This window comes from Buteo buteo, chromosome 7 (genome assembly GCF_964188355.1).
Source record: "Buteo buteo chromosome 7, bButBut1.hap1.1, whole genome shotgun sequence".
Lineage (NCBI taxonomy): Eukaryota > Metazoa > Chordata > Aves > Accipitriformes > Accipitridae > Buteo > Buteo buteo.
In genome coordinates, this window is record NC_134177.1 from 11711638 (window position 1) to 11724750 (window position 13113).

At 49.1% G+C, this 13113-nt stretch overlaps 1 protein-coding gene across 5 annotated transcripts in view; it reads right to left on the reverse strand.

Moving 5' to 3' along the window:
• The window catches only part of DIS3L2 (DIS3 like 3'-5' exoribonuclease 2), a 197739-nt gene that overhangs the window by 33443 nt on the left and 151183 nt on the right, over positions 1-13113 (reverse strand). For all 5 annotated transcript variants that reach the window (XM_075031552.1, XM_075031553.1, XM_075031551.1 and 2 more), the window contains one exon: positions 6412-6491. In XM_075031552.1, coding sequence (XP_074887653.1) covers positions 6412-6491 — 80 coding nt within the window. The remainder of the gene's footprint in view (positions 1-6411; positions 6492-13113) is intronic.

A 13113-nucleotide genomic window follows, 5' to 3' on the forward strand; every position in this document is an offset into this window, starting at 1 on the left:
AAGGATTACATATCTTTTGAAGTTTTAAAGGTCAACCTCCAGACTTATTCTCCTACACAATTTACCCTACACTGAACCAATGCCAAAACCAGGAGGACTGGTACAGTGACAGAATAATTCACTAGCCTTGCCTGGCCAACTCCAATGCTTACCCTTTAGCAGGTGAAGGATATACATCACCTGCTGTCTTGGGTGAAGTTTAGTGCCAGTAAGTCAAGCAAAAAACAAGACATGGTATCAGAAGAAAAACTCCAACCTGCTTAGTCTTCTTTTTTTGTAGAGTATATGTTCTGGACAGTGCTAAGTCATGCCCTGGCTTGCATTTTGCTTCCAGTCCTATTTTCATCCACATAGATACCCCTTCCACCAGACCTTTGTAGTGTTTCAAGCCCAGGGGGCTGGCTTAGTCTTAAACCCAGGAGGTGGCTACAATCAAAGTGGTGGCATTCCTTCTCGGCAATGAAAATGCAGGCTTACTTTCCCCAACCACCTCTGATGCTTTTCTGTGGCCTCCAAAGACAGCTAAACCCTCGCACAGCTCATCAGGAAAGAGTCACAGGGCAGCTCAGCTACCTGCAATCCAACAAGACTTGGGCAATGCTTGCAGACAGCTAGCGATGCACAGAGGTGCACCTACAGAACTGTGGTGCAGCACGACATGCCTTGTCCCAGCTAAGCCACCTTGTCCAATGGCACACCCTAAAGTGAAAATCCCACCCTGGAGAATTTGACATTGGCTGGCAGATCCATTTCTGGAAATGGAATTAATTTTATTTTGATCTGAAATCTAAACAAGGCGTTTCATAAGCTTCAGGTGAATAACTGCTACTAGACAGCATCCATCCAAGCCTGTGATGTCAAGGGATTACATGTATATGGATTTACCCCATGAAATCCCAGACTGCCAGACAAGACAAACAAGAGAAGATGCCACCTTCAGAGACTTCCCTGGCCATGCAAGTCACAGTAGGGCAGAGCACGTATTTGCTGATCACTAACCAGAAAATCAGATGCCATCAGGGGAGACGACCACTTCCTTTATACCACTACAAGCAGTGCTGCTTCGCTGGGATGCGTGCCATGAAACAACCATGTAATAAGGCAGGTCAGGCACCCAATGACTGTGTGAGCTGTGCAGCAGCTCCTTGTACAAAACAACCCACTCTGCAAGCCTCAACTTCTCATAAGGAACAAAACATACTACGGTAAACCTGCCAGCTCATTGCAAAGCAACCAGGTCCATGCTAAAGTCCAACACATGAGCTGTACACCTGGGAAGTACATCCGAAAACAAATCAGTTATGCTGTGTCAGCTGCTTTACAAATTTTGTTCCTGGCACTCCCAGTCAACAGCTCTCCTAGCAAAAAAGAATAAACTCCAAACAATTCTCCTTTGCTCTACTCTGTAAAATACCCCCCCCCCCAACCCAAACAACCCAAGCTCTGTTTATACCAAACCTGCTGCAGCCCTGAATGGTAGCAATAAATGGAGTAAGCTAATGTGTTAGTGACAAATAACCCGTTCAAACAATTCAAGCATAATTATAGGCTGCTCTCCTGATGTAATGTTGGGTACATCACTGCAGATATTACATTCACCTTATGAAAAGATTGCACAGAGGAGCTCAGTTGGTAACCCAAACAGCATTATATATCACGAGCCTGTCACCATCAGGAGTGCATGCACCCTGGCATTTGAAGTCCTGGTGTTTTAAGTGATAATCCAATGTACCAAGCATCATTGATCTCTATATAAAAGGGGGCACCACTTTTCCTTTCAACTGGAGCTATTTTTCACTTCTCATCCTGAAGAGTTGTGTAGTGCTGCCCGCAAGTGGCTACATTGCACAGCAGCTCTATCTGTAACACTCTGGGTCCCTGGAGAGAAAAAATGATCAATACTCCAACGCTGCTTTTGTAAGAGGTCTCTAAGTGCTTCCATGCGAGATGTTGCTCCTCTGGGTTTAGAAATTACTCTGAAGAGAACATGAAAGCCCCCACTGCAAATTTGTAATCTTGACATAAACTCCAGCTGCAGCAAGGAATTAAAATGAAATTCATTGGCGAGCTGCAAGCTGGTCTATTGGCAAAAGTGGCATCTGTGACGTGAGGAAGGGACCTCAAAAAGAGACCAATACCTGAAGGGTAAGGGAGCAGGAAAACCATGTTAGAGGGGAACCAGCTGGGGACAAGGAAGCATCACAACGCCCTGCAAATATGGCCCACGTAACAGAATGAATCTTGACAGGGATTTATAGGTCCTTGGTGGGTCTGGGATGGCAGGGACCCTGAGCACTGCATCATCTGAGAAAGGTGACAGTAATCAGAGACTCTTGGGAGGGAAGACAAAGGCATTTGAAGGGTCAGACTTGCTGTGGGTAGGTGAGCAGAGCCTAGGAGGTCTCCAGAGAAGTGTCTGGATAGTGACAGTGAATGCAGAAAACAGACTGAATCTTCTATTTCTTGGATACAGCCAAAACATACTAAACTTCTCACAATTAATTTCTTCTAGGGGGATCTCAAGTTGGCTTTGGCTCTTCCTGCATGTGGGCTGGAAGAAGTCTTTCATGATCGTCTGTAACCTTTATTGATCTCATCCTTCCCGCTGCCAAGAGTAGGACCAGCCACGCTGGGCAGGCAGGCGTCAGAGCAGGCAGACGGTGCTTCCTCAGCACAGCTGGTATCATATTCCTAGACTGGGGACCAGTGAATGCATGTTGTAAGATGGGATTCATGAGCCATGGTGGATGTGAATGGCCTTGATGGTCTTTTACTGCCTGGCTGAGTTTTGCAACTGGATCCTGTGCAGGGCCAGAGAAATCCAGCCTGCGCAGAGGCAGCGGCAGAAAGCTCATCCCACCCTCAACACCGGACTTGTGCTGTAGTCACACCGCGGGATGGCTGGCAGGGATGTCCTCTCCTGGATGTGACTGCTCTGGGGCAACGTGAAGGCTGACAATATGCTCCTGTTCCGAATGTCACCCAGCACACATCACCCACCGGCTGTCCACAGGTCAGGGCACGGTGCCCCTGTCGCAGGACAGCCGTCCCACAGCAGCCCAATGCAGCAGTCTGGTGCTCTGTTGATTATACTGACTGATCCCCATTAGGGAGAATTTAAGCAACAGTGGCTTAAAACTGCTTGCTTCTGTGTGAGGTCAAGCCATTTCCTCTGGAGCCAGGAAGAACTGAAGGGCTGGGAAGGACTGGCAGCCAAGGGGAGGAAAGTGTCTGGGTCTCAGCAGGGAAAAAGGGGAGAAGTGATGTCCCCTAGTCTCACCCCTGTGACCAGAGGGGCAGTGACAGCCTCTCTCCTCCATTTGGCTCTGTGTATAGCACTTGGACCGCTACTGGGACTATCAAGTGCCATCAGATACCAATATATTATAGCAGGGGGTGGAGGGGTGGCAGCTGGCTGCTCAGCACCTCTTCTGCTCTCAGTCCAAGGCTCAGTCCTGGCTCCACCGAGTCTGTTCTCCCCAAAGTGCTCAGCACCCAGGGTGCGATAGTGGAGTGGGCACCTGGTGAGAGTTGTGCCCATGAATGCTGTTGCAGGCAGGCAATGGGAAGCTGCCAGGAGTGGGCAAAAATTCCTTGGCAGTGTTTTATCATTTTAAAGGGAACAAATTCCAACTGATTGCCCTTGTAAGGGCCTGCATGGTACTTGCACTTCTAGCCTAAGCAATAGAAATTTTAATTGCTCTGGTAATTACACTTTCGGCAATGCTGCAGTCCTTTGTTCTGCAAGTGGGAGGCCAATATCTGCTGTTCTCCGGTGGCCCCGTCTGGCTGCAGCTTGGAACAGCATTTGCCACTTGGAGGGGAAGGGACACTCCTCCAAGTGACCAGGGTGACACTGAGCCTTGCCATGCACAGACCCACTCACACAGATCTCCGTGGCACCAGGCACACTCCCCAGGCCAGAATGGGTTCCTGTTGACTGGGATCACCTCAGCTTTCTCCTGTTAAAGCTGCTGCTCGAGAGCTTCACACACCTGCATTCCTGCCATGAGTCTGTCCCTGGCGCAGGTCCCAGACCCAACACTCTGCAGAGGACGCTGGGCTCCAGGGTGCACATTTCTGGTCTTTCCCATGCATGAGCTTGCAGTGTGTTGCCAACATTTCTTCTCTGGGCTGTAAATGGCTCCAAAACAGGGTGCAGACACAAACATTACATTGCTTTAACTTCTAGATACATCTTTAGCGGGATGCAGAAGAGCTGTTATCCCCTTGGGTCCTGATGAGTACCATCAAAGCCTGACTAGGCTTGGGAGAGTACAAGGCTTACAATTTACCCTGGGAAATTGCTAAGGAAAAATTATCATGACAAAGGCCATGCTATTGTATGGATAACAAATTAACCCTATGAAAAGCCCAGTGCTTGAGAAGCACAGTCTCTGCTTGGCTGAGCAGAAGCCACATCCAGTGCTTCACTACAACTATTCAAATGCAACTCTCTGTCACCAATAAAGCCACAGCGCACGTGAGCTCCTCCAAAATTACCCAGGGTACAATGAGAACCGAGGACACATTTGGCTCAAGGGCACTTTACTTGCAAGAATATGTCAGCTGTAGCACAGGCCTTCACGGTTCAGTTCACCAGCCAAGGATGGTGCATGCACAAGGTTTAGAGGGATAAGCATGTGCGCAAACTTAGTGAGGCTCTCCCTGGGAAATGGGATCCTGCTCTCCCCAGGTTGGTCAAGCAAACTATAAAATACAAAGCACGAGGCCCCACAGGGATGTATAATTGCAGTTTGGATCCATCTGACATGTACGAAGTCTGGGTTTACTTGCAATCCCACTCATCCTGCCCTCACTGTATTTTTCCAACCCATGATCCAGGCTGGCATGGCTCGGTGTGGCTCAGCTCCCACACTTGCCAGAAATGCAGGTCACAGCCATACATCTCTAAATCAACAGCTGTCAACATGCTGCAGCTACTATGTCACATGCTGAACTACTCACAGCTAAAAGCAAGGTTTCCAAGAGGAATTGCTATTGGCCTGAGCGCTTAAACAAAATAGTTCCACTCCCGTCCCCAGAGTTTCCTCAAACAATGGCACAAAACACCCACCGGAGCCCGGGGAGAGGAGGGTCTGTGGCAGAAAAAAACGTGGCTGCTGATTTTTGAGATATACGCCACACAATCAGAAACACTGGATCTATAAACATCCTTAACAAACCCCAATAGGTCTGGGGGTTTTCCTTTCCTTGCTGTCCATTGTGTGCCACCGCCTTTAAAAACCTCAAAAACAAACGCTCTTCCCTTGTTGATTCTATGCTTTGGTGCTGAACTGCACGTTTCCCTGTTAGCTTGGTGGTGCTGGAGGTACCAACTCTGCTCATCCATGCCTCTGGAGCTGGGATAGCTGAGATGGGACCATATACTGTGTGCTAACTGTCCATCCACAGGTGGGAAGGATCCTCCCAGAAATGACCTCCCTTCTGCTTTAAACACTGAGATTTCTCAGCTTAGAAAGGGGTAGGTGCTGTTTGTGGATGTCCCTCTTCTTCATCAGGACTGTTTCCATCAGCATTTCAGAGCAGATCTAATTGCAGGCCGTTCCATTCATTGACAATTTCATACACCCTCCTTTTTTAGGTTAACCTTCAATAACTGGCAAGAAGCAGAACTATATGGGTGGAGATAACAGGCTAAGGATTTATGACATGCTGGTATTCAGGCGAAATAACCCAGCACGAACACAGAAATCTCCTGAACTGTGCTGCTGCTGTCAATTTGATAATGAGAATGTGATTTGAAATAAAAACATCTTGGGTGCCAATTCACTACAGCAGCTAGTAAAAATAGGCAGAATACCTAGAAATTGAGGACTCTCTGCTCCAAACACATCCAAAGCTTGAATATCATACAGTACCTTATAAAAACAGAGCATGTGGCTACACTGGGGCTACAGTACCACAAATGAAAGGACACTCAGTGAACCCACGCAGGAGTTTTAGCAGAGAGAATAGGGTGCTGTGTGTCTCTAGCTGAGCAGAGGTGAGGGGTGCTCTCTTCAGTGCTCTGCAGCCTTTGGATGCTTACCCCCAGCCCACACTTCCAGAGTCACCCCAGCACAAAACAGTGCAGGGTCTGAGTTGCAAACACACCTGGGCAAATCCTGGATGAGTTCTGCCAGAGCCCATGGTACCCAAGAGCTGGCCTTTCAGCCAAATAAAATCAGCTTTTAAATGCTGCAGAGAAAAAGGGGCTGCAGGGCCTCGTGCATTTTAAAGGATCTGGCCTTTACAGGAGCTGTTCCTGGTTTCAGGTCAAGCCTGAAGCCTGCTTTAATCTACTTTTAAGTGGTACAAGCAGTTGTGATCACTCTGCCAGAAGGCAGGGCAGTCTCCTTTCAATGCACCTTCCCCTATCTGCTGCATGTCATCTTCCATGGGACTTACTTGTTGCTGTCCCGGTACTGATAGATATAACAGCCTTGAGGCATCCCGCTCTCCTGGTCCAAGGTAAATGAGAGCTTCAACTGCAGAGAGAAGAGGGGGTGGGGGAGAATGAAAAGAGAGAGAAAAAAAAAAGCAACATTTTAGGCTCTCAGTCATCACAGCAACTTCAAGTGAGGCTTGTGGGAGAAAGCTTAACTCACCAAGACTGACACGCAAACACCGTGGCCTGGAACATACCGCAGGGTTCCAAACCTCAGGGAAAAGTCACATGTGTTGCAGAAACCTCTCGCTTTTTCCACCCTTTGTTACTATAAAGTGTTTGTGGTTCTTCTGAAATGCATGGGTCATAACGGTTCACCCCTCCAAACCCACCCACACACACCACCCTTCACCAAAGCGATTGCGGTTCCCCTCAGACACTAAAGAAATGAGTCTACTCCATCGGCAGCTGTAGTTCCCACGAGTCTTTCTCTGAAAACTTTCCCGGCTCCATCTCGTTTCTCCAGTGCATTAGAACAGAGGAGAAACCACAGAGGGAAAGGTGACAGATTTTTCCTTCTGTGCAGAGTTATTAAAGAGCTGTTAGAAGGGTTTGCAGTTTTGATCTGCGTCCGGCAGGAGGCTATGATGTGACCTGGAAGCTGCTTTCTTTGCAGCTCCAAGAAGGTGTTCAGCAAGGGCTTTCAGATTTCAAACACGGATCATTTTATTTAAGGAGGAAAAATTAATTCTCTTTCCACAAGCAACAGAACGGTTCTGCACGGAGATTTTTTTGCTGAAAATGTCTCCAGTGATTTTATACACTGCTAATGGCATGGGGCTGAGCCCTGCAACAGCCCTGCACATCTGAGTAGCCCCTCATTCCCCAGGGGAACGCTGCTGGCCCCCAGAGCAGTGTCCCACCAGCTCCTGCAGCCATGAGGTGCAGCCCTTTTTGCAGAGCCAGCAGTCTGGGTAAGAGGGGCAGCATCCTTCAGAGGAGGTAGCTGTGGTCTTTATGTGCTAAACTATTTGGCTTTTTTTGGGTCACAGAGAATACTAACAGCAGGGCTTTTACCACTGCTGGATCATGCAAGACTCTTGAAATGGTCTGGGAAGACCATCCCAAGGGCTAAAAGTTGAGGGAGGTTTGTTACGATGAGCACAATCTCTTCAACAGGGAAAGGAGGAGAGAACAGTGTTGAGCCACTCCATTTGATCACAGACTCCTCTCCTCTGGGCTCCAAGAAAATTGCTAAGGCAAATTAACGGCTTATTCAGGAGTGAATGCAGAATTAAAACATCTTTCTCCCGTAGGCTGTTAAGAAACCCTGTGTGCTGAATCATTAGACAGTGCACTGATTTTCTCTTCCCTAAAGGGCAGCAAAGTCATACGCTGTGCTCTCACTGACCCAAATAAAACTGCATACCATGAAATCATCAAAAAATTCACCATCTCGGTTACTGCATTAAGAACTGAGTACCAGACTGAGGCCAAATCCAACTGATCTCCCTTGACTTCTATGCCTCTAACTCTGTAAGCCATTCTGAAATGCACACTCCTGCGACAGCATGTATCACTCATATCTGTGCTTTGCATGTGTCCATGGTACAAGTATCACAATTCAAATCTCTGTCCAGATGGCAACCTCTTATGCTCTCAACAACTACCCCTTCCTGCAAGCTGTGATCTATATACAGCTTAGCAGATTCCTCAGATCCATTTTGGAGACTGGTGCCAAAGGCAGGACTAGCAGGGCCAGCTGGGGACGTTTGTTGCCGAGATCCATGAAGCCAGCCTGCAGCTCCAGCCTTTCCAGATGCTATGACGGCACATGGCAGCTACCCCATGGGAGCAGGAGGTCAGTTAGAAACAAGCCACATCCTCAAGGGAGACAAATGATCACCTTGCTGCGGCACAGGTAAATGTCACTTATCCATAACCAGAGTCCCCCAGGTGAGCTGCCCTGGTTTGGGGAACTGAAGGAGGAACTCGGAACTGCCCAAAGCCATTTTTCTGGGCCAGGTTTTCCAAAGCTTTCCTGCTAGAGTATTAGAAAGCAACTCCGAGGCAAAAGGGACAGCAGTTATCTCGGGCACAGCTCTACCTGGTCCCGTGCATTGAGGAAAGGGGACCACACTGCAGAGTCGCTAGAGAAGAAACACAGAAGAAAGTGCAAATCAGGCAAAAGCATGGCTTTGGCCACTTTCAACAATATTTCTGATCAGGACAAACTCAGGAGTGCCTGAGCCTCTCATTTGCAGCTCTCAGCTAAGTGGGCTTCAGGCTTGCAGTAACCGAGCATCTCTGGTTACAGCTCACCTGGGCTCTGGGCCCCCAGCACCACCCAGAGCCAGAGCCGGAGCCAGCTCTGTGCAAGGAGACAAGTCCAGGGGAAGGGAAGGAAGGAAAAGGGCTTGGAAGGAAAACAGCCTTGTTTGGACAGGCTGCCGGGGAAAGCTGTGGGGCAACCAGGTATGGGAGGGTGACCTTTCCACTATCTGGGGGGATGGGGTCCCATGGAACCCGCCTACCCAAAAAAGGAAAGATCACAGTTCCCAGAGATAATGGGTTTTCAACTTTCTGTTATTTTAACCCTTCTTTGTCTGTTCATGGTATTCCAGACAAATAAAACACACCCTGTTTGGCAGGCTCAGCCGTCTCTGCTTACCCGCCAGTGCCAACAAGGCCTGTGTAACGTGGACAGTAACTGTACACAGCTTGACCATCTGGGGTAATACTCTCAGGCAAGAGGATGCTGCTGTCACTCACAGCGACAAGAGGACCCCATTCAGAGAAATGTCAGGGTCAGGCTGTCACACAGAGAGACATGTAACTAAAGGTCTGTCTCAGCAACCATAGCTCAAGGCAGCTATGCTGTCGCTGGTGCTCAAAACCCTGCTCTTCTGCAGATCTGCCCTGCTGATGCACTGTTGTGGCCAGCCAGGAGGGCAAAGAGGAGACCTGTGATTGTCACCCAGGCCAGGAGTCCTTACAGACTCCGAATGAATAGCCAAGCTCTGACTTTGTGGCCACCAGCAATGCTTCGGCTGCTTTTGCTCATTTGGTCTGCAGGGAGCACAGAGCCCCCAAGCAAAACTCATCACAGGGTGGAAAGAGAGGGGGTAAGGCAGGTCGAGAAGGACTAGCTGAGTGCTGCCAGGAGGCACACTGGGATGCAGAGACTGTAGGCTTCCTACTACGCTTGAAAAGGTTGTCTGTATCCACTCGATATCATGTAGTTGGGTCCTCTCTGCCATTGGAGCCACAGGAGTTCTCCACTGACCACCCTCAGACACATGCTCACTTCACGGCCCTGCTCAGCTGCAAAGGCACTTGTGGTCCCCAGAATCTCGGTGCTTTGGAAGGTCTGCTCCACAGATTTTTCCTCTCATGCTAAAGCTAATTTATGAGGTGCCTGCTGCCACAGATCTCTGAGAACAAAACTCAAGAGTCCTTTCCCAGCTCTCTGCACACCCTACACTGCTGCTTCTCTCTGGTCCCATCTTCTCCAGCTGCCACCCTTTCCCTTTGCCTTCGTTCACCAAGCACAAAACCTCTAGTTACTTCTGAATCAAAGAAGGGTGCAGGGCAAGGGTGGGGGCAGGAGAGATGTCAGGAGCTGATCGACCACTTTATCATTCCTCCTATCTGAATTCTGCTACAGCAATGTCACGAGACATCCAGAGCCTCCCAGATACACGAAGCCCTACAAAATAAGCAGGCTTTTGCAATTGTCCCTCTGGCAGAGCTTTAACTCTTAACCAATTTGACAACGTTGCTCCAACACCACGTGCTACTTTGAAGCTCCTTTTTTGTGTGTCAGTGCTCCTTGTCAGAACGCAAAGGCTTGCCGTAAAGCCAGCAAACAAACTAATACCAAGACAAAGGAAAGGGCACTGCTCTTCAAAATGCTGCATTTTATGCCTGGAGGGGCAATAAGGGACTGATGTTTCTTACAGAAATGCAAGTGCAGGGTGACCCCATCACAAGGAAGCCTCATCAGATCAAGGGATCTTCACCATTAAACATATGAGATCACGTCACTTTACAAGACATTGCTGGGCTTCACTGGGAGAGGAGGGGGAGAGGAAATTTCCCAGCAACGTACTGCGGCGTGATTTGGCTTGCACTGCCCCCTTCGGTTGCGTATCCCTGGAACTCACACGCTAATAAAGATCCCTTTCCACTTCAATAGCTTTGCACATAAAGAAACGCTCGGCATGGTGTGTGCATGAACTCAATGGGAAAGGGAGCTGGAACGTAGCCATGCTGAGAACAGAGTGCTGCCTACCAGGCGAGCCCCATCAATAATTGAGACGTCAGAGGCACAGGGAGGTGTGTGAATAAGAGCTGTCAAAAGGAGTAATTGGGATCTGTGTGGATACAGTGAAGGATAGGCTCGCTCACCACCAGACACAATTGCAATACACCCAAACAGAAGAGGAGCAGGGCGCTGAAATTCAAAGGGGCTGGGGCAGGCTGTTTGATGGGCAGGACATCGTTGGCTCCGTGGAGGGGAGTATTGTACCTAAGGTACCAAGCAGGTGGGGGCATGCTATCCTGTGACTGGTCAATGGAGCAAAAGCATGTACTCCCTGCACACGGCTGATCCTTGGTAATGTTTGGTGGCACATACTGCAGGCTTGAGGTGAAAGTAATGCCACCTCCTTGAGGAAAGTCATCTCGAGAAAAGTCAACTCCTGTCCACAGTGGTCACAGGGCACTGAGGGCTGTGTGCACGTAGCAATTGTTTGTGCAACGGCTCCACTCTTCGGATTAGTAACATCCTCCCACTCTTTATTCCTACATCCTTAAATCCAGCAGAGGATGCAGTTGGCTCACAGTGGGATACTCCTTGCTCCACCTTGTTCCTCCATCCATCAGACAGCGACATGCTTCATCTGCACTCAAGGGTTCCCCCCCCAACAGTGGTGAGCAGACACCAAACCAGCGCACAGACACAAGACACCAGCAAAAGCAGAAGGGCTCGGGACAGCTGTCCTTCAGTGCGCTGACAGCTCTGTGCTGCCTGGACCCTGCAGGGACCAGGGACCCAATGCCCTGCTCAGGCAGACAGGCCTCGGTGGGGGGTGTTGGGGAAGCTGCCTACATCTTGGGGCTTCCTCCACCAAGGCCAGAAAGAGGCTTTTCAGAAAGGGGGAGCAGTGCTTAACACTGGCACGGACCCCCAGGCTTGCCTGGGCTTCAGTGCAGCCAGCAGCCATCCTCATATTAAAGAAAGTTTTAGACCTGCAGCAATTAGGGGCCCAGTCACGTGATAAAGCCTGGTAGCTCCAACAAGGAGGGAGCATGAAAAGCAGCCTTCTGGCTGCTGAAACGGTGCCAGTACCTATATTGACTTGACTGGGCAAATTCTGCATGCCCCTTGAGTAAAAGGTTTGGCTTGGATCCCCCCATTCCCAGCCTTGGCTCCGAGCAGCAAACCTCCATCATTAGACAAAAAGTTTTCTCTACACATACACTGTATCAGAGAGGTATTATCGGTTCAGCCAAGTAACCCTGTCAAAGATTTCAGATATCCCAGTTCTGGGGCGATATAAGGGCATGCTTCAGCCAGCCTTGGTTATAACCATTCAAGGTAATTCCACCGATGTGGTGGGGTATTCAAGCAGAAAGAGTTCACCCAGGGCAAGGAGGAGAGGCAGAACATGGGCCTCAAAGACAAAAACCAGAGGACCAGATCTAAAGATTACACTGAGAACAGTCTCCTAAAAGGCAGGGGTTCTTTTCCACCCTTAGCACTCATTCAATTTTAACTCCATTTGCATGGAAGTCCAAGAAGACTGGTATCAGCTCCCTCTCGGAATAAAGGCTCCCCTCTCCAGCAAGCTCTAGAAAGCTTTTTAAGAATAAACTTAGTCATCAAGCAGGTTTTTATGCCCCGCCCAAACTTCGGTTTTGACCCGAAAAAAAATAGCCCTGAAGTCCTGACACTCACTTTTAAAACCACGAAAAATGAGCCATGCTCCAGGAACGTAATCACAGAGTTTTCTGGCACCTCGTCCCTTAAAAATACATCCATCTGCCTCCACGCAGGCCATCAAACTCAATCTTGTTCACAATGGATTTCCCAATTCCTGCATGTTGGAAGGACTGCAGTGGTGCTGGCTGTGCTGGCTGGACGAGCCCTTACAGAAGCGCAGGCTGCAAACCTCACAGCTGTGTTTTCACTTAAAGAAGCTGCTCTTGAGACCAAAGCACTTCTCCTTCTACGAGCTTTTCTGTTTCTGCTGCAGTTCGAAGTTGCTGGAGAAAGACCCTGGGTAGAGGCTGAAGAACATGTGGTAAGGACAGGATGGAGGTAATAAAGGAGAAACTAAAAGTCCTACAGTGGAAAAAGAGGAAAGACAAGGAAACTTGTTACCAGCTCAACTAGTTACCTCTCACATTGGGTTGGGGTGGTCCTTCCCTTTCAGCTTTGCAGACAGCAAATGTTTGGTCAATCTCAGCACCTGGTTACAGGACTGCTGTTGCTACTGGTTGGAAGTCCTGAACTGGTCCCAAACCGGTCCCATCTCATCCACTGCCTCCTCAGTGAGATGTCTTCTCCCCATCCCTAAATGCACATTTTCCAGATGAAGGTTTAATTCTTTAGGAGGCCCCTGAAGCCATCCCTGCTGCCCTCTATCCTCAGCATGGCCTATCCCCAGAAGACAGGCAAAAGCAGAGAGGTCCAATCAGCTGTCCCATAAGCCTGC